Below are 21368 nucleotides of genomic sequence, written 5' to 3' on the forward strand. Positions count from 1 at the left end.
TTTATTTTATGTGGTGCTGAGGATCCAGTGCCTCCAAGCGCTATTACTGAGCCACAACCCCAGCCCCAGCCCCCAAACCCTCAAATACTTTTTTTCCAAATAAAAAGACAACTCTTTCTGAAAGCTTGTATTATCTATATTCTTAGGGCATTGCCACCCTACTGATCCCGGGACTCGAAGAGGGACTCCCAGGACGTAATAATATTGGGTAGAGCGGTGACATCCCACACTGTCACACATCAGAATCTGCTTAAGTGACTTTTTAGCATCCATCAGCTCTCTCTCCCACTTCCTGATTCAGGTCTGGGGTGTGGCCGTGGCATCTCGGTTTTAAAAAGCTCCTCAGTTGACTGCTTCGTAGCAACGTTTGAGATGCACCTTAAGAAGCTATAAAGAGCCTAAGGAGTTGCTTCCTTAGTGGGTCTTTTCAGGCTATTCTGGTGACCACTATATATATACCCATATAAAAAAAAAAGCCCGCTTTACCGCTCCCCTGGGTCACAACCTCTCAATTGAACAGGCGTCAAAGCACCGCAGAGACCCAGGAGGTGGCCACAGCGGAGCCAAGAGGACTCAGCGTCCGACTGAGCCGCAGGTGAAGCTTCCCCGGAGACGCGCCCGTCGCGAGGGATGGTGCCGCCAGGGAGACATTCGTTCGGGAAGGAATCCGGCCCAGACTCCAGTCCTTCCACTCTTCTCCCCATCGCACCACCCCCTGCGTCCGAGCTCATAACCACCTCCAGGCAAAGGCCATCCAGTGCCAATGGCCTCTAGCTTTAAAAGCTCCTTCGGAGCTAAAAGGCCGTCGCGCTGACGCAACGTACCGGCCCCTGAAGGCCGAACAGGAGTCGAGGACGGCCCCGCGCCCGCGCACCGAATTCCCGCCTCCCTCCGGAGGACGTCCGGGCGTACGTGCGCGCGCCGCGTCCTCTCTCCCTTAACCGCGCGACGCGAGGGCGGGGGCACCCCGTGCGCGCACGCTCTCGTTGGTTCGCTCGCTTGCTCGCTCTCGGCGGCCGCTCTCGCTGCGGCTGCGGCTGGGGCTGGGGGCGGCGGCGGCGACGCGGGCGGCGGGCGGCGCGGGGCGGTCCGGCGGGTTCAAAGAGGAAAACATGGCGGAAAACAAAGGCGGCGGCGAGGCTGAGAGCGGCGGCGGGGGCAACGGCAGCGCGCCGGTAACTGCCGGGACTGCCGGGCCCGCGGCGCAGGAGGCGGAGCCGCCTCTCGCCGCGGTGCTGGTGGAGGAGGAGGAGGAGGAAGGCAGCAGGGCTGGCGCGGAGGGCGGCGCGGCCGGGCCCGACGACGGGGGGGTGGCCGCGGCCTCCTCGGGATCGGCCCCTGCTGCCTCTGCCCCGGCGGCCTCAGTGGGCCCTGGAGTGCCCGGGGGAGCCGTATCGACGCCGGCCCCAGCTCCAGCGTCGGCTCCCGCTCCGGGTCCCTCGTCGGGGCCGCCGCTTGGGCCGCCAGCCTCGCTCCTGGACACCTGCGCGGTGTGTCAGCAGAGCTTGCAGAGCCGGCGTGAGGCGGAGCCCAAGCTGCTGCCCTGCCTTCACTCCTTCTGCCTGCGCTGCCTGCCGGAGCCGGAGCGCCAGCTCAACGTGCCCATTCCGGGGGGCAGCAACGGCGACATCCAGCAAGGTGAGCCGGAGGCCCTGTCCTACGTCGGGCCGCAGGGGATTTGTAAAGCCCAGGAGGATCTGGGAACCAGGTGCTAGGGACCGAGGCTGCGCGGACCGGCGCGATCCTGTGGCGGGGGTGGGGTAGGGGGAGTCTAAGACGCTAAAGACATGGCCCCTGGGACAGTTCCAGAGCGGCTGGACCGCCAGAGATATGGGGAGAGTGAAGGGAGGGGTGCCGGTTGCGAGACACTGGGGGAAGGGACTCTGGCTGCGAGGGAGGTTTGAGGTGCGGATACTAGTCGAGCCAGGTTCTGCAGCGTGTGGACCCTGACCGGCAGAAAAGAGGGGGTTGTGAGTAGGGTTTTTTGGGGAAAGGCCCGTACCTGGAGAAGGGTTGCTGAAAGAGTGGGTAGGAGATAACGGCAGTGAGGATGGATTGCTCTTCAGGGAGGGAAATGGACCTGTTCTTGGTTAGGAGAAAGAACTACAGCTTAAATGGAGGTAGGTGAAAGACATTTGGGCCTCACACATGCTAGGGAAGGGCTGTAAATTGAGCTGTATTCCCAATCCCTTGAATTTTTGGATGGTAATATGTTATCATATCAGCAACCAGTCATTAAAAGATGTGTCAAAGGGGGCTAACGGTCAGACCTCTCTAGCCATCTTTAACTTGTAATAATAGCAAATGATCAATCTGGTTCAGCCTCCTGAATAGCTGGGAATATAGGTAAGTGCAGCCAGGCCTACTAAGCAGTAATCTTTAGTTTGGTCCCCAGAATGTAGGTATCATGGTGTCTCTTAGTCCCTATTAAGTTCTGCAAGTTTACGACTGATTTCATAACTTTAGTAGTCCATTAGTTACCTATTTACTATGCTGACATGTTAATGGTGAAATAGCAATAATGGATGAAACTGCTAACACCTTTGCATAAGTTAATATAGTTGCTTTAAACTATTCATTGTATCTTTATTGCCACATTGGTTTCAAGTTGAATTACTTGGAACCAATAAAAAAAAATTTGGGAGGGTGGGTGCTGAGAGCCATAGCCAAGTAGGAATGATGCATGGCATTTTGGGTTGAAAGGTGACCCTGCTCAGGGATTAGGGTGGCTCCAGGTTTAGGGTGGACCCTGCTGGGAATAGGGTGGCTCCAGGATTAGGGCCTATCCTGCTGGGATTAGGGCGTATCCTGCTGCCTCAGGCCTCCCACTCCTTTGGAGTTCCCGTTGAGTTCTATGGTTCTGAGAGAATTGGCGCCCGGAGCTGGGTGAAGGCCTCACGGGGAGTATGGGTAGAGTGTCGGTGAGAGTTCGGGAATAAAGAGTTGCTGTGTGAATCTACAAGGCTTTGTGGTGGCTCGGTTATTTTGTGCCCAGCCAGACTGCGGCATTTGGTGACCCATACGGGGAACGCCTGAAGCTTGGGGGTAAGTGAAATTGCTTGCCCCTGAAGGAGAGCAAAAAAAAAAAAAAATGGGTGACCATTTCAAAAAACAATGTGTTCTTGTTTTGATTTATTTTGTTTTTATTTCAAGTTGCCTGTTCCTAGAACTTTCTCAGGCAAACTCGGGAAAATGGTTGACTCAAGGTTTGAAGTTGTTCACCCCCGAGGAAGAGAAATTGTTAGAGGAAGGAGGCTCCCCAGTAAGACCAAGAACAGTTAGGACGTATGTTGATACAATATAAAAATGTAGCCCATGGCTTTTTAAAGACGAGTTATTAAGTATATCAATGGGACCATCATGGTATCCTGTAGAAGGATTTTTCTTCAACAAGAAAGAAATGGCTAGTTCTGTTTACTACATTTGTCTAAGATCTTAGTTTTTACAGACATCTGATTAATTTACAAAGCTAAAGTGTTAAAATATCAACCACTAAATATAAAATCAAGTACTCTCACTTATTAAGTTACATAAGGTAATATATTTATATTGATAGACTCCTCCACTTTGATCTGCTCTCAGAACTTGCCTGGACTATGTATCACTTGTAAACATTGTGAACTACCTATTGGTACAGCGAATTGTGGTAGTGCTGGCGTATCTTTGCTGATGGTGTCACCGGTGATACAATTTTTTCCAAAGGAGCCGTCAATTGGCTTGGTGTCGTGGCATTTCTGTACCCTCCTCCCTTCTGCTAGTGATGGTCTAAAATTTGGGGGCCAACAGAGGTGAGGCAAAGAACCTCAACCCCCCGCACTGTTGCATAGGCCTATCCACAAGTATGGCTGTATGCTGGACCGGTAGTCAGTGATGGGTATGATCCAATTGCAGTGGTACCAACCTAAGACAGGAGGCTGACGCCTAGAGGTCAGCTCACCCGATGACGGGTAAGGACATATGTTGTATTGGACAACCTAAGCCACATTGTTTGTTGTTTAATTAAACAGAAGGGGGGAGATGCTGAGAGCCATAGCCAAGTAGGAATGACGCATGGCACTTTGGGTTGAAAGGTGACCCAGCTCAGGGATTAGGGTGGGTCCCGGTTTAGGGTGGATCCTGCTGGGATTAGGTGGCTCCAGGATTAGGGTGGATCCTGCTGGGATTAGGGTGGCTCCAGGATTAGGGCGGATCCTGCTGCCTCAGGCGCCCCCTCCTTTGGAGTTCCTGTTGAGTTCTGGGGTTCTGAGAGAACTGGCGCGTGGAGTCGGGTGAAGGCAGTGTGTTCACTGGAAGTGTGGGTAGAGTGTTGGTGAGAGTTGGGGAATAAAGAGTTGCTGTTTGAATCTACAGGGCTTTGTGGTGGCTCGGTTATTTTTGCCCAGCCAGACTGTGGCAGGTGGGGAGGAGTACTGGGGATTGAACCTTCAGGTGCTTAATCACTGAGCCACACCCCCAATCCTTTTATTTTTTTAATTTAGAGACTGGGTCTGGCTAATTTGTTTAGGGCCTCACCAGTTCCTGAGGCTGGCCTTGAACTTGTTCTCCTGTCTCAGCCTCCTTAGATGCTGGGATTATAGTTATGCTTTACCATGCCCAGCAAATTATATGCTTTCTTTTTTTTTCCATGAAAAGTAATTTTTATTTGAATGACAAACTGGTTTTTCAGCATGAGTATTTGGCAGCTTTTTTCTCAAAAATGAATGAATTGAGCCTGTCATTTTCAGAAAAACAGCTGATATGTTGCTAATGATAAAAGTTGAGCTTTGAAATGGAAATTAGAATTTTGGAAAATTTATGTTTGCTTCTGTGAGTTGATTGACAGTTTTTCAATGTTTAAATTGTTTTCTGATGAGGTTGGTAATGATAATGAATGTGTATTTTTGTTTTTTTGGGGGGTGGGAACAGTGTCAGTATTTGGAAGGTCTATATAACTACTCAATCAGTATTTTCTAAACAACCTATGTGTAATGATGAAAAATTATGCATAGGAAAGTTTCAAAATGCAAAGTAGATCAATAAATAGATTTTAAAATTAGAGAATTGTTACATGTTACAGCTGACATTTAAGTAATGTACTTTCTTTCTATTTTTTTTTTTTTTTTTTGGTACTGGGGATTGAACCCAGGGCACTTAACCATTGAGCCACATTCTCAAACCTTTTTAAAATATTTAGAGACAGGGTTTCGCCAAGTTGCTTAGGGCCTTGTTAATTTGCTGAGGCTGGCTTTGAACTTGCAATCCTCCTGTCCGCCTCCTGAGCCACTGGGATTACAGGCATGTACCACTGTGCCTGGCTAAGCATACTTTTTAAGTCTTTTTTTTTTTTTTTAATATGATGACATAGTTATCTGACTACATAATTATTTGAAGAGGCTATTGAAATGTATTCTTCCCTTTTCTTAAGCATGTAGACATAGCTATATGAGGTTAGATTTTCTTCAAAATTTATATTCTTTATGTTATTCAAAGAAAACAACTTGTCAAAACAGATTAAGTGAGCTGAGTTTGGTGGTTCACACCCATAGTTCCTGCTACTTCACAGTGCTTTCTTCTTCTTCTTCTTCTTCTTCTTGTAGTGGTGGGTATTGAACCCAAGGCCTTGTGCATGCCAGGCAAGCATTCTACCAGCTGAGCTATATCTCCAGCCCGATTCTCTGCTACTTGAAAGGCAGATGCAGGCAGCTCCCTTAAGTCCATATATATGAGTTTAAGGTCAGCCTGGGCTACATAGTGACACCTGTCCTAATAAACAAAAGCCCCCAGATGAAATGCAGAAGTATGTATCTAGATGTCCTGTACTAAAACACACATTGCAGAGATTGAGAAAATGTAGGACAGTGCTATTCAATTATATGTGTAAATACTTTTTATGATTCTGGGGATTGAACCTAGGGCCTAGCACTAGCATATACTCCACCACTGAGCTACATTTCCAGCCCCATAAATTTTTTTATTTGGAAAATAAGTTATTTTTGATTAAAAACAGTTACTTGAGCATTATCTAGTCAGCTTTTCATCACTGTGACTGAAGTACCATAGAACAACCACTTAGAAGTAGATGCTGCTCCATAATTGGGGGCCAGGGGATAAGGGAAGAATAGAGGAATGTTCAGTTGTGCAGTGGGGTGTGAGGGAGGGGCGAGGGTGGGGGGATGGGAAGGACAGTAGAATGAGATGGACAATATAAATGTATGGTTGCATATCAATGTGACTTTGCACCATGCATAGGAAGAGGAGGGAGAAGTTTGCTCCATTTGTATACAGTGTGTCAAAATGTATTCTACTGTCATGTATAACTAATTAGAACAAATTTTAAAAAAGAACAACAACTTAGAAGAGGAAAAGTTTATTTGGGCCTCTCAGTTTCAGAGGTCTCAGTCCATAGACAACTGGCTACATTGCTCTGGGACAAGGTGAGGTATTACACCACAGAGGAAGGGCCCAGTGGAGGAAAACTGTTCCCTTCATGGCAGGGTCAGGAGAGAGAGAGGGGAGGAAGAGGCCACAGGGAAGGGTTCTTCCAGGGCATGCCCCTAGCGATATACCAACTCCAGCTACATCCTACCTGCTGACTGTTACCACCCAGTCAGTACATTCAGGCTAGGATGGACTGATTATGTTATAGCTCTCATAATACAATCATTTAACCTCTGAATATTCCTGCATTAACAGGAGCTTTTGGGGACACCTCATATCCAAACCATAATAAACGTGTAAAGAGATGTTGCTGCTAATGATTATTATTCTGTTTATGTGTAGTAATGGAGGTTGAACCCAAGGCCTTGTACATGGTAAGCAAGCCCTCAACCACAGAGCTATACCCCCAGCCCTTGTTATTTTATATTGAGACAGGGTCTTGCTAAGTTGCCAGGGCTGGCCTTGAGCTTTGGGATGCTCAGGACATGTCATTTGAGTAGCTGGGATTATAGATGTGCATCATGATGCCCAGTAATAACTCATTTTAAAATAAATTAATACTAAAATTTCTGCTTTAGTTTCTGATGCTGTACATATTGATGGCTATAATCACCTAAGCAAAAGCTCTGAGTTCTCAGTAATTAAGAATGTAATTATGCTGGGTGCAGTGGTGCATACCTGTAATGCCAGCAGCTCGGAAGGCTGAGACAGGAGGATGGAGAGTTCAAAGCCAGCCTCAGCAACCGTCAGGCACTATGCAACTCAGTGAGACCCTGTCTCTAAATAAAATACAAAGTAGGCGTGGGGATGTGGCTCAGTGAAATTAGTAAAAAAGGGATCCTGAGACTAAAATGTTTGAGACCTGCTCCCTTAAAGGACAATAAGAAAGTGATAATTTAGATTCATCAGGCCAGAAGGAAGAATATTAAATTATAGAACAGTAGGAGGTGGCAAATTTATACATTTATTGTCTTTAATTTTGGTACCCATCACAGTTCAATATACAGCCTACCCCCAATAGAGTAAAAATGAAGTAAGTATTTAGTAACTGAAGCTTGGCTTTCATAAATAGCTTACTGTAGATCTGATTCATCCCCCTCCCCCATATTTATGACTTAAAGTTCCCTCACTGTACTTTGCTGAGGCCAAGTTCAGAGACTGGGATCAAGGAGGTAGTTAACTGCCTCTGTATTCCTAGTCTTTGGATCCAAGGGGAAGTGAGAAAAAAGTAAGAATGAATGAACGCAGATAAAAATTTTTTTGGTACTGGGGATTGAACTCACGGTACTCAACCACTGAGCCACACCCCCAGCTCTATTTTGTATATTATTTAGAGACAGGGTCTCACTCAGTTGCTTAGTGCTTCGCCATTGCTAAGGCTAGCTTTGAACTTGAGCTTCTCTTGTCTCAGCTTCCTGAGCTGCTGGGATTCCAGGCGTGTGCTACTGTGCCCAGTCAGATACACCATTTTCAGAAAAATATGTAAAGCTTGTGTTCTAGTAATGTAAATAATATGCACTATACAGTAATAATGAGCAGTACTTTGTGAGTATGGGTGTGTATATGGTGGTAGGGATTAAATGTAGGGCTCATGCGTGTTAGGCAAGTGCTTTCCTGCTGAGTTATATCTCCAGCCCCAGCAATACTTTTTGAATGCTTATAATGTATGATTTATGTTTCATCTATCAATTATTTGTCCATGTGTTTTTATTTTTCTTTAAATTACATTTTTATTTGTTTTATAAACATTCTTTATAGAGTTCATATAATTTTTTTTTGTTGGTTATGGAAGTTGAAGATTTTTTTCTGAGCTTATAGCTTGGTGTGGTAGTCAGCCTCCAAGGTGGCCCCATATTCCTATCTCCTGGTTATTTACTTGCTTCTATGATTTCTACATACAGTTTCTCAGGGCTGGTCTCTGTGACCAAGAGAGTATAACAGAATCAACAGTGGCTTCTCAGGCTTGGTCATTAAAAGAATATAGCTATTTCCCTGCTCTTTGGATCCCTTGTTCTTGGGCAAAAAAGTTGCCATTTGTGAGATTACTATAGTAGTCCTTTAAAAGTGCCAGAACTGGGGTTTTCTGCCAATACCCAGCACCGACAGCCATATGAATGAGTAGCCTTGGCTCATGTCTGATGCAGCCTTATCAGAGGTACTGAGTCAGAGCTGCTAGCCATGGCCCTGCAAATACCTGTTTAAAGGAAACTTTTAGAAATAATTATTGTTATAAGCCACTGGGTTTTGGAATAATTTGTTACACAATGGATAATTGTACACTTGATTTAGCCACTGTTTTCAAATAATTTGTTACACAATAGATAACTGATACACTTGATTTTTACTTTATAGAGAGCTGACTTTTCATGTTTGAGTGTTTTAAAAACGTTTAATCAGTCCATCCCATCCTTCATGCCTTGCTTTTTATTTGTGGTACTGGGAATTGAACCCAGGGGCACTCTACTACTGAGCTATATCCTCAGCCCTTTTTATTTTTTATTTCAAGACAGGAGCCCCCTTGGTTACTGTGACTGGCTTTGAACTTGGATCCTTTTCCCTTGGCATCCTAAGTTGCTGGGATCATAGGTGCACACCTCTGTGCCTGGCTTCTTTTTTTTATTTTGAGACAGAATCTTATCAAGTAGCCCAGGTTGGCCTTGAACTTGATCCTGCCTTAGCCTCCCAAGTTGCTAAACTCCCCCTACCCCCATGTTGTTCTATAGCTATTTAATATGCTCTTCACATATATCTTGTTCACCATGCCTGGCTCAACCGACATTCTGAAAAATCCTTTTTTTGGTACCAGGGATTGAACTCAGGGACATGAGACTACTGAGCCACAACCCCAGCCCTATTTTGTATTTTATTTAGAGACAGGGTCTTGCAGATTTGCTTAGTACCTTGCTTTTGTTGAGGCTAGCTTTGAACTCTCCACACTCCTGCCTCAGCCTCTTGAACTCTCCACACTCCTGCCTCAGCCTCAGCTAGGATTACAGGCATGTGCTAGTGCTCCTGGCTCCAAAAGATTTTTTTGTTGGATTTAAAAAATCATTTACATTTCACATTTCTATGAGCTTTATTTGGTTTAGTTTCATAGAATACTCCCCACCCCCCGCACCGTGTATTTAATATCTTCTTTCTCTGGGGATACTAATTAAGTTTAACGTCCCTAGATATTTTTCTATTTCTCACTATTTATTTTTTTCTTCTCTACCTCCCCCTTCTTTTTTCCCTCAGTGCTGGGGATCAACCAGGGACTTCTGCATGGTAGGCAAGTGTTGTACCACTGAGCTAGTTCCCCAGTCCTGTAGTCTATTTAAACAACATTAATAAAAATACCATTGCATACTATCATTTCAAACAAAAGAGGAGAGTGGATTTCATATATTTTGCTCTAAAGGAACAGTGAATTATTTTCATGGTGTTGGCCAAGCATAGTGTTTTTATACTTTGATTTATAGTTATGTTAAAAGATACAGCATGCAGCATACATGGAACCAGACTAAGTGCTAGTCATATTCCCAACTCACAGGAGAGCAACATAAGTAAAGTTTAAAATGCATATTTAATCACAGCGGGATTTTTTTAAAGATAAAAGTGAAAATGAGGCTAAGACCAAGGTACAATTCCGAGTGACACCTTTATTAGCCAAGCAGAGAAAGCCCTTTACCTATGGTGAATTAATTTAAATCATCCTCAGGGCTAGATGAGGACCTACAGTCCAGCTACTTAAGAGGCTGAGCCAGGAGGATCATTTGAGATCATAAGTTCCAGACCAGTGTAGACAGCATAGCAAGGCCTCCATGTCAAAATAAAAATAAAACAAAAGCAACAACAAAAACCTATAAATCCTCCTCAGTTAAACAGCAAAATGTTATTTTTCAAAAAGAATTTCATTCTTATTAGTTGATTTATTACAGATATTTTATGCCATGTGCGGCAGAACATGCCTGTAATCCCAGAGGCTCAAGAGGTTGAGGCAGGAGGATTGGGGGTTTAGAGCTAGCCTCAGCAAAAGTGAGGTGCTAAGCAAGTCAGTGAAACACTGTTTCTAAATAAAATAAAACATAGGGCTGGAGATGTGGCTCAGTGGTTGCTAGCCCCTGAGTTCAATCCTTGGTACCCTGCCCCCCCCCCCCAATTTTTTTTTTACTAGATTAATATATTTTGAATTTTGTTGATAAAAATTTTAGAAATTTGTTTTCTTATTTAAGTACTTACATAATATCTTTTAATATTATCTGTTGGCCCACAAAGCCTAAAATATTTACTGTGACTTCTGATGCCATATCCCACACTTGAATTGAGTGGGAAGGATTAGACATTGGTTATGAGTCAGATTTCAAGAAGTGTGATGTATATAACCTACCTTATTGTCCAGGATTTGGAAGAGTAAAAATGTCTAAATTTCTACTTCTAATATTACAAATGACTGTAGAATAAAAAGTATAAATTACTATGTGGTTTACTAACAGAACGCCAATATCCAAATTATATAACTTTTTTTTTTCCATTACTGGGACTGGCTTAAAAAGTAAATCTCATGTTCTAAGTACGTTCACAACAATTGTCACTGAAATGATTACCTATCGGTTTTTCATCTTCAATAGAGAAAATATAAGAGTTGAGTACTTCTGAAAAATTGGAAATAATCATTTTAAGCACTGAATTTTAGATCTCCTTCATTATATTAAATTTTCTGCTTTGTTCTGGGATGTAGTTAATCTGTAGAATGCTTGCTTAACCTGTACAAGGACTTGGGTTCAATCCCCAGCACCACAGAAATAGCAGATAACACTGGGGTAAAGACTGACATTTAAGCCACCTTAAAAAAATTTTTTTTTCCTGCTTTGTGTTGAGTCTTACCTTTATGTTTTGAGAAATGTTAAAGAGATACATGTAATGAACCTTGAACTCCTTAAACCTTACTGAAGAGCTAATACTCAGAGTATTAAATAGCGTAAGACATACTGTAACAGTAAACTAATCAAGTGTTCATTGAAATATTGTTCAGTAGAAGATTCTGATTAGTTATGGCTGAATTTCGCTGCTTCTCCTCTAATTGTTGATTTTCCCTTTTTCTGTTTTTCCCTTTTTCTAATTTTCCCTTTTTCTGTTTTCCTTCTTCATTTTATGTTGGATACTTTCAAGATAGGTTGTTTGAATTACAAGAATTAGCTTGGATAGTGTGGAAAGAATTATGTGGATAGTTGCTGAATTATTTGACTAATTCAACAACTTCCTTTTTATAAAATAACATCAGTTTCAAGGTAAAACTTTTTCTTGTTACTTTAAAAAAATTTTTTTTTAGTTGTAGATGAACACAGCATCTTTATTTTTATGTGGTGCTGAGGATCAAACCCAGTACCTCACGCGTATGCCTCACCCAGTGCCTCACTCTACCACTCTACCACTGAGGTACAGCCCTAACCCTTTCATGTTACTTTATTTGTTCATAAAAATTTCTCGGGGCTGAGATTGTGGCTCAGTGGTAAAGCGCTCGCCTAGCACGAGCGGGACCCGGATTCGATTCTCAGCACCACATAAAAAATAAAAGCATTGTGTTGTATCCATCTACACCTAAAAATAAATAAATAAAATATTTAAAAAAATTCTCTCAAAGGGGTAATATTATCCTCTTTTTCTTTTGGTGCTGGGGATTAAACCCAGGGCCTTGAACCTGCTTAGCATATGCTCTGCCAGTGAGTTATACTCCAAACCTTCAATAATTTCTTTCCCTTCTAAGAGGTCTTGTTTTACTGTCCAGGTTAATCTTGAAGTGATCCTCCTGCCATGGACTCCTGAGTAATTGGAACTAAATGTGTGTGTCATTGTGTTTTTCTTTTATTTAGTAATATAGGGATTGAAACCAGGGTCTCGGGCATGCAAGTGCTCTACCACTGAGCTACATCCCTAGCTCTTTTTATTTTTTGTTTTGAGACTGGGTCTCATCAGGTTACCCAGACTATCCTAGAACTTGTGATCTTCCTGCCTCAGCCTCCCTAGATTACCAGTGTGTGCCACTGCATCAACCCTCTTTCCTTTCCCTTTCCCTGTCTCTCTTTCTGTCTCTGTTTCTCTTGAAGCAGAGTGGGGAAATCATACCTAAACGTAGTTCTTCCATGTGAAGATAGCAGGATAAGCCTCAGATACCTTTAGAAACCATTGTAAGACATAAGGTGTAGTGGAGGTTAACTAGCCTAAAACTGAACTTAAAAAAAAAAAAAATCAGTTGATTTGAATTGAAATTTGAATTTAAAAAGTACTCTGTTTGGGCCAAATAATACCAGGTAGGCTGCTAGTTTTCTGCCTTTGTTCTAACTTAGTAGAATCTTATTATTAGTCTCTTTGTTTGTATTGGATATAATTAATTATAATTCGACTTCTTAATTTTCTTTTTTTTGACTTCTTAATTTTAAAAGCTTAAGTACTTAAGTGAACTTTTTTTCTTTGGAGTGTTTCCATTCAGTAAGCTATAGCATAATATGTTCATTAGTAAGCATCACTGTACTGGTCAGTATTGTTTTTTTTTTTATCTAGTTGGAGAAACAAATGCAAGAGCTTTTTCAAATTGTGTACATAAATCTTACAGTGAAATTTGGAAAATTGATTATAATGCTGCATAAATAAATGATGCTTAGGTCTCAAAGTAAATTCATAAGTTTTTCTATCCTGTGTTACAGGTACCCTCAGAATTTTACTAATTCTGTGTTGAACCATTTTTGTGGGAGTAGTTTAATTTGTGTTTTCCTGACAACTAGTAAAGTTCAGCATGTTTCTGTGTATTTATGGCCTTTTCCTCCCCCTCCTTTTTTTGGGGGTGGGAGTGGTGCTGGGTATCAAACCCAGCCCTCACTTATGCCTGGCAAATATTCTACCATTGAACTTGTGCTCTACCATCAGCTCTGGGTGCCTACATTTTTTTTCTTTTTCTTTTCTTGAGAACCGGGGATTGAACTCAGGGAAACTTAACTACCGAGTCACATCTCCAGCCCTTTTTTTGTATTTCATTTAGAGACAGGGTCTCACTTGCCATTGCTGAGGCTGGCTTTGAACTTGTAATTCTCCTGCCTTAGCCTCCTGAGCCACAGGGATTACAAGTGTGTGCCTCTGCTCCTGGTTTATATTTTTTCTTAATGGATTGTCTGCCCTTTTACATTTTTTTCCCTTCCACTGGGTGTGTGTAGGATTCTTTTCATATTCCAAGCATGAATCCCTTGTCAGATATGTTGTCAGATATATACCAGTAATTGTCCCCCTTCCCTCTGCTGGTACTGGGGATTGAGCCCAGGTGGGCTTTGCCACTGAACTGTGCCCCTGCCTCTTTTTATTTTGAGACAGAGTCTTGCAAAGTTGCCAAGGCTGGCCATGAACTTAGACAAATCTTCCTACCTATAGCCTCCCGAATAGCTCCGATTACAAGTGTGCCCAATGACACCTGGCCTTGCCTAGTAATTATATTTTAGAATTTTACATTTATTTTCGCTTTTGAGTAAGTAGTACTTTTATATTGGCTCAAAAATTAATTAAGTCCACAAAATTACATAGTGAAAATCCTCCTTCCCACTCCTTGTTCTCATCTAGCTCCTGTCTCCCCAATAGGTAGCACGTGTTAATAGTTCATTTTGTCTTTTAGTATATCTAAATGGTTTTCTACAAGAATGTTAAATCCATTCATTGTTGGAAAGAATAGTCTCTTCAAAGAAATGGTGTTGGAACAATTGAATATTCAAGTACAAAACAATGAAGTTGGGCCTTTCCCATGCAAATGAATTAATTTAAGATGGATCAATAAGCCAGTGGTGGTGTGCACCCCTGTAATCCCAATGGCTCTTGAGGATCATGAGTTCAAAGCCAGCTTCAGCAATGGCGAGGTGCTAAGCAAGTCTGTGAGACCCTATCTCTAAAAATAAAATACAAAATAGGGTTGGGACTGTGGTTCAGTGGTTGAGTACCCTTTAGTTGAATTCTCGGTAGCCCCCCCCCCCCCCCCCCCCCGAAAAGGATGGATCAACAACCTAAAAATAAAAACTGAAATCAGGGCTGGGGATGTGGCTCAAGCGGTAGTGCGCTTGCCTGGCATGCGTGCGGTCCGGGTTCGATCCTCAGCACCACATACAAAGATGTTGTGTCCGCCAAAAACGAAAAAAAAGAAATATTAAAATTCTCTCTCTCTCTTTAAAAAAAAAAAAAAACTGAAATCAAAACTCAGAAAAAAATAGTATATCTTCATGAACTTGAGATTGGAGATGCATTCTTAAATATGAGCAACAAAAGGAAAAAAAATAGATAAATTGAATTTCATCAAAATAAAAAACTTTGGTGCATTAAAGAAAAGTAAAAAGATAACCTATGAAGTGTGAGGAAATATTTGTAAGTCCTATATTGGATAAGGATCTAGTATCTAGAATGTTTAAAAAACTCTTAACAAACTAATAATAAAGACAGATAACCAAATTAAAATGTTGGCCAAATATCTGAATAGACAGTTCTGTAAAGAAGATATATACATGACCAAAAAAGTGCACATGAAGGCGGCATGGTGGCGTAGGCCTGTAATCCCAGTAGCTTGGGAGGCTGAGGCAGGAGGAGTTTGAGAGTCAGCCTTAGCAAAGGCGAGGTGCTAAGCAACTCAGTGAGATCCTGCCTCTAAATAAAATACAAAATAGGACTGGAGATGTCGCTCAGTAGTCGACTGCCTCTGAGTTCAATACTCAGTACCCCCATTCCCCAAAAAAGCTCATGAAAAGATGCCCAAGATTCTTTGTCATGAAGAGAAATGTAGCCCTGGGTGGGAATATAGCTCAGTGATAGAGTGCAGAGCCCTGGGTTTGATTTCCAGCACTGGAGGGGAAAGTGAAAAGGGAGGGGTGGAAGGAGAAGAAAGGGAGGAGAAGGAGGGAGGGAAGGATGGGGAAAGGAAGACAGATACCATTTTATGCCAAGTAGGATAAAACTGGCACCCAGTGTGATGGCTGAGGCAGGAGGATCATGATTTCAAAGGCAATTCAGTGAGACCCTGTCTCTAAATAAATACAAAAAAGGACTGGGGATGTGGCTTCGTAGTTGAGGGCTCTCTGAGTTCAATTCTCAGTAACAAAACAAAACTGGTAGTGCTTGCTTAGGCAGCAAATACACTAAAATTGGAATGATACAGAGAAAATTAGCATGGCCCCTGCACAGGGATGACATGCAAATTCACAAAGTGTTCCATATTTGTGGAAATAAATGTTTGTAAATAAGCAATTAATTTTAAAAAGTGGCAAATGTTGGAAAGGATGTAGGGAAATTAGAACCTTTATATATTGCTGGTAGGAATAGTGATTCTTCAGAAAGTTAAATGTAGTACTAATATGTAGCTTATTAATTTCATTCCTGTATTCTTTTATTTCCAAAAGTTGAAAACATTGATTCAGTGATACCAATCAGTGTTAATTGCAGCATTACTTACTAACCAAAAGGTGTATATAGCCTAAGTGTCCATCAGCAGATGAAGTGATAAAATAATGTTATGTACCTAAAATGGAATATTATTTGCCCATAAAATGAAATGAAATTCTGAAACATGCTGCAACATGAATGAACCTTGGAAATATAAGTAAATTAAGCCAGACACAAGTGGGCAAATATTTTAGTGTCTACACTGATAATGAAACATTCACAATAGGCACATTCATAGAGATGGAAAGTTGATTTTAGATTACAGTGCCAGGAGGTTGGAAGGAATGTTGAATTGTTGCATTTCTGTTTGGGATGATGAAAAGTTTTGGAAAAGGTGGTGATGATTAGATGCTTGCAAAACATTGTGGCTCTTTTAAGGCCACATAGCCATTTTAATTTTTATGTATACGACTATGTGGCCTTAAAAGAGCCACAATGTTTTGCAAGCATCTAATCATTACCACCTGGATTTGGTGGCAGAGGCTCAGTTAGAGGCTGAGGCAGGAGGATTGCTTTGAGTTCAGGAGTTCGAGGCTAACATAAACGACTTAGCAAGATCCCATCTTAAAAAGGCAAATATTGTTTTATATATATTATAACACAGTAAGAAATGCTCTAAAAAAGTGATTTTAAAATCATGTATTTGAGATTTTTTATCATATATTTAAAAATCAGTTTTGACTGTGGATTTTTTATTGTAGAATTCACTGAATAAAATTCATTTGTAACTGTAGTATAAATAATTGCTTTACTTTTAGAGTCATTCATAAACTTGGGCAGAGTGGCAAAAAATTTGACTTGCCTGGCAGTTCCTGTATTTCCAGCTGAGGTTGAACAAGGCACTGCTCTGCCTGTTTTCAACTCTTTCATTGTAAACAAGTATCCTCTTTAGTGCCTTTTGTTGGTGATTTCACTATTTAAAATGACCCCCAATTGAAACACCTAAATGCCCTAAATGCCCTCTTGTGTCCTTAAAAGCACCAAATGTGTGCTTTTATGGAGAAAATAACTTGGAGAAGTTTCATTCAGACTTTAAGTTCCAGTACTTAGGCTGTGAATTCCACGTTAATGAACTAGCAATATTGATGAACGAAAATATTGTGACCAGAGGCTTGTAGAAACCTAATCCTATATTTCCCCAGGAGCATTATTTAGAATTTACAAATTTATTGTTTGCATTAACTTTATACTACCTAACTACTCTGAATAATGAGAATTGACCCAATGTCAGAGCAAATAAAGTCTTTTTCTTGGGGAGGGTATGTGTACTAGAGATAAAATCCAGGGCCTTGTGCATATTAGGTGAGCACTCTCCCACTGAACTATACCTCCAGCTCCTAAAGTCATTTTTTTATGTAAATGGAAATACTACTTTGAAGCCTATTTAATCTGATATTAATATAGCCACTTCTTTTTTCTTAAAATATTTTTTTTAGTTGTTGATGGATGTTTGTTTTATTCGCTTATTTATATGTGGCGCTGGGGATCGAACCCAGTGCCTCACACATGCTAGACAAGCACTCTACCACTCTACCCCAGCCCTAATATAGCCACTTTTTTTTAATATTTGCTTTTTGATTGTAGTTGGACACAATACCTTTATTTTCTTTATTTATATTTATGTGGTGCTGAGGATTGAACCCAGGGCCATGCATGTGCTAGGTGAGCGCTCCACCACTGAGCCACAACCCCAGCCCCCACCCCCCAGCCACTTCTAAAAAGAAAAAAATGCTTAGAATTGTGGGTATATATAGCTCAATGATTGAACACTTAACCTACTACACATAAGTCTCTGGGTTTGATCTCTAGCACTGCAAAAACAAAACAAGCAAGCAAGCAGCTGAAAAAACCTTTGGGAATTAAGAGTCCGGTGTGTTGCAAGTTTGAGGCCAGCCTTGGTGGCATAGTGAGACCCTGTCTAGGTAGATAGGCACACTGGGGATATAGATCAGTTGTAAAGTGCCCTTGGGTTCTAATTCCCAGTATCAAACAAACAAAAACCTACCAAAAAACCACCTACAAAAAAACAGCTGGAAGGTAGGTATGTAGTAGCTCTGTGGTATAGTGCCTGCATAGCATCCGCAAAGCCCTGAGTTTGAGTTCCAGAACTACAACCAACTCACCCCATTCCCCCTCTTAATTGACATAATTCACAAACCATATATCAGACATTTGAAGTATATGTTTTGGTAGTTGTATGTTCACCGAATTGTGTACTATTGCCACAGTCAGTTTTAGAACATTTTCATTATTTCCCATAGAAATGGTTCCCATTATTGATTATTTCATATTTATTGCTTCCTCCTCCCCCCATATACCTGTGAAGCTGTTGTCCACTACAGTGTGGAAGTCTCATGTCTCCACAGAGGGCATTGTCTTGAGCACGAGCTATAATGAAAAATGATATAATTACCTGAGATATAATGGTTTTTGTCAGGGTTCTCCTTGACTGATTCTCTTATCTCTATTAAACTCTCCCTGTTGGTATCATACCTAGCTGTTAGGCCCTATTAATTGTTTTGATTACTCTGTTTTTAACAGTTCATTGGGACAGAAGTTTTTCCACAGACTGTTGTGATTGATCCTTCCTCCACCCCCCCATAGGTTTTGAGGTTAGTTTTAGGTTTCTTCTGACCCTAGCAGAACTCTTTTTTTTTTTTTTTTAAGAATTTATTTTTAATATTTATTTTTTAATTCTCGGCGGACACAACATGTTTTGTTTGTATGTGGTGCTGAGGATCGAACCCGGGCCGCACGCATGCCAGGCGAGCACGCTACCGCTTGAGCCACATCCCCAGCCCAACTAGCAGAACTCTTTAGAGATCTTTTTGGTTCTCTCTTGTAAAGTAGTTTGCCCCATTGTTTAGCTTGCTATTCTTATGGAGCTATCATCTTCCTTTTAATTATTTGCCACCCAAATTTCCTGTTTTTAAGAGTGCCCTTAGGCTTGAATTTATCCATCATTCTGTTCCAGCTCTTTATTCTTATAGTCCTCATTTTCTCCTGGAAAATTTAGTCTTTGAGCCTCTGCTTCAAAGTTGTTGCTGGAAACAATGATCTACTTTTGGGGGGTGACTTGAGCAATTTGTTGGGTTCAGTAGTATTTGGTCTCATTGACTTGCCTCTCCTGGCATGGATCCAGGTGAACTGTTCCAACATTTTTTGGCTATCTTTGCTTTAGGAGTTGGTATTGGTTAGAAGAAGAGAGCTTGTGATTTCTGGGTATACACTGCTTTGAATTTAGCATTTGCAGTCCAGAGCTAGGTGGGATAAGAAATGCCTGTAGTCCATATCTCCTTAGAGAAGGTGCCTTAGCCCTTGACTTGAAGCTGGTGGGGGAAATCTTTTTGACTGGAGTTGCTGTCACTGTGCTGAGTTGATGGGGAGGGAGAGAGCGTGGGTCTTAGCTCAAGTGCCATAGACCTTACTTGTGTTTACCAAGATTTAGTAGTTTTTCCCTAAGTAGTTCACAATTTGCTGTGTGTCCTTAGGTCAATTTCTACATATTTTAAATAGTTGTTATTTTTTATCTTTATTTTTATTTTATGTGGTGCTGAGGATCGAACCCAGGACCCCGTGCATGCCAGGCGAGCGCGTTACTGCTTGAGCCACATCCCCAGTCTATTTGTTATAGTTTTTTTAAAAAATATTTTTAATCACTTTTTATCATCTCCTTAGGGAAGGGTATACAGAACAACTGCTACTACCTTTCCAGAATTTGTCCTTTTTAAAAAATAACAAGCCCTGGGTTTTGTGGTAAACGACTGTAGTCCCAACTACTCAGTAGGTTGAGGCAGGAAGATTGCTTGAGCCCAGGAGTTGAAACCTGGTCTGAGCAGCATAGTAAAAGACTGTTTCAAAAGGGAGGTGGTGGGGGAGTGGGATTAATGGTCATGATATGTCTTTTTCCATCCTTTTACTTTCTTTCTTTCCTTTTTTTTTTTTTAAAGAAAGAGTGAGAGAGAGGGAGAGAGAGAGAGAATTTTAATATTTTTCAGTTTTTTTTTTGGCGGACACAACATCTTTGTATGTGGTGCTGAGGATCGAACCCGGGCCGCACGCATGACAGGCGAGCGCGCTACCGCTTGAGCCACATCCCCAGCCCCATCCTTTTACTTTCAGTGAACTGATTTCATGTTTGAAATGAGTTTCTTGTAGATAGAAGATTTGGGGGCATGTTTTTATTTTTTCCACTGTGTCAGTCTTTTAATTTGTGTATTTAGAGATATTTAAGGTATGTAGGTATATTTAAAGTTATGATTGTGTTATAGCTTAAGGATGCCTTTATTTCTATTTCTCTTTTCTTTATGTGAATTATCTAAACTCTTTTTTTAAGAGTCCATCTTTAGTTTTTGTATAGTTTTAATCTAGTGTTTTGAATAGTTTCTTAGTGGTTGGTTTAGATGTAATTATAACTTTCATTTGTAACTTTTAGTTTGTATTGACGTTTTACTACTTGGAGTAACTAAAGAAACTTCAGTTTGGTAAAATTTTCTCACTGAGTTGCTTAGTACCTTGCTTTTGCTGAGGCTGGCTTTGAACATGCTATCCTCCTGTCTCAGCCACTGGGATTACAGGTGTGTGCCCCTGCACCTGGTTTAATTTTATTAGAGACAGGATTTTGCTAAGGTGCCCAGACTGGCCTCGAACTTTGTGATCCTCCTATTGGAACTGTAGGCAAGTGCCACCATGCCCAGCTGTTTTTGCTCCATTTTTTTCAAGATAGGTTGTTATTTTAATTTGGATTTACAAATTAAAATTGATTTTTCTTTTGTTATGTTTTAGAGAGAGAGATAGATAGATAGATAGATATATCTCTGTTCAAAAAGAACAAAATATAAACCCCAAAGGCATACCCCTAGGAACCTCCCTCCAGCCATGTACTACTTGCCTACAGTTACCACTCAGTTAATCCCTATTAGGGCATTAATCCACTGATTTGGTTAAAGTTCTCTCTGTTTTTTTTAGTGGGTACCAGGGATTGGACACCCCCCGCCCTATTTTGAATTTTATTTATAGACAGGGTCTCACTCAGTTGATTAGTGCCTAACCATTGCTGAGGTTGGTTTTGAATTCTCCATTCTGGATTTTCCTGTCCCAGCCTCCTGAACCGTTGGGATTACAGGTGTGTGCCACTGGGCTGAATGGGTTAAGGTTCTCTTAACCCCATCATTTTGTCTCTAAACCTTCTTGTATTGTCACACATAAGCTTTTGGGGGACACCTCACATCTAAACCATAACAATATGTAATAAACTTTTTTCTTATTTTGTAAAATTTAAATTGTTTATATATATAACCAATACATGCACTATAAAATTTGGTACCCTTTGAATTGGGAGAAGTTTTTCTTTTTTTAAATATTTATTTTTTTATTTTTAGGTGGACACAATATTTTTATTTTTACTTTTATGTTATGCTGAGGATCAAACCCAGGGCCTCATGCATGCTAGGTGAGCACTCTACCACTGAGCCACAACCCCAGCCCCTGGGAGAAGTTTTTCTTGCTTG

The 21368-nt window shown here is 41.4% G+C and overlaps 1 protein-coding gene and 1 non-coding gene across 3 annotated transcripts in view; both read left to right on the top strand.

Moving 5' to 3' along the window:
• The first annotated feature begins 1112 nt into the window (after positions 1–1112).
• Positions 1113–21368, top strand: part of Trim33 (tripartite motif containing 33) — a 116248-nt gene continuing 95992 nt past the window's right edge. For both annotated transcript variants that reach the window (XM_076862901.1, XM_076862902.1), the window contains exon 1: positions 1113–1638. In XM_076862901.1, the coding sequence (XP_076719016.1) occupies positions 1113–1638 (526 nt within the window). The remainder of the gene's footprint in view (positions 1639–21368) is intronic.
• On the top strand, positions 15535–15637 carry LOC143405411 (U6 spliceosomal RNA). Its single transcript, XR_013092108.1, has one exon. It is a non-coding gene; the product is annotated as a U6 spliceosomal RNA (small nuclear RNA).

This window comes from Callospermophilus lateralis, chromosome 7 (assembly GCF_048772815.1).
Source record: "Callospermophilus lateralis isolate mCalLat2 chromosome 7, mCalLat2.hap1, whole genome shotgun sequence".
Classification (NCBI taxonomy): domain Eukaryota; kingdom Metazoa; phylum Chordata; class Mammalia; order Rodentia; family Sciuridae; genus Callospermophilus; species Callospermophilus lateralis.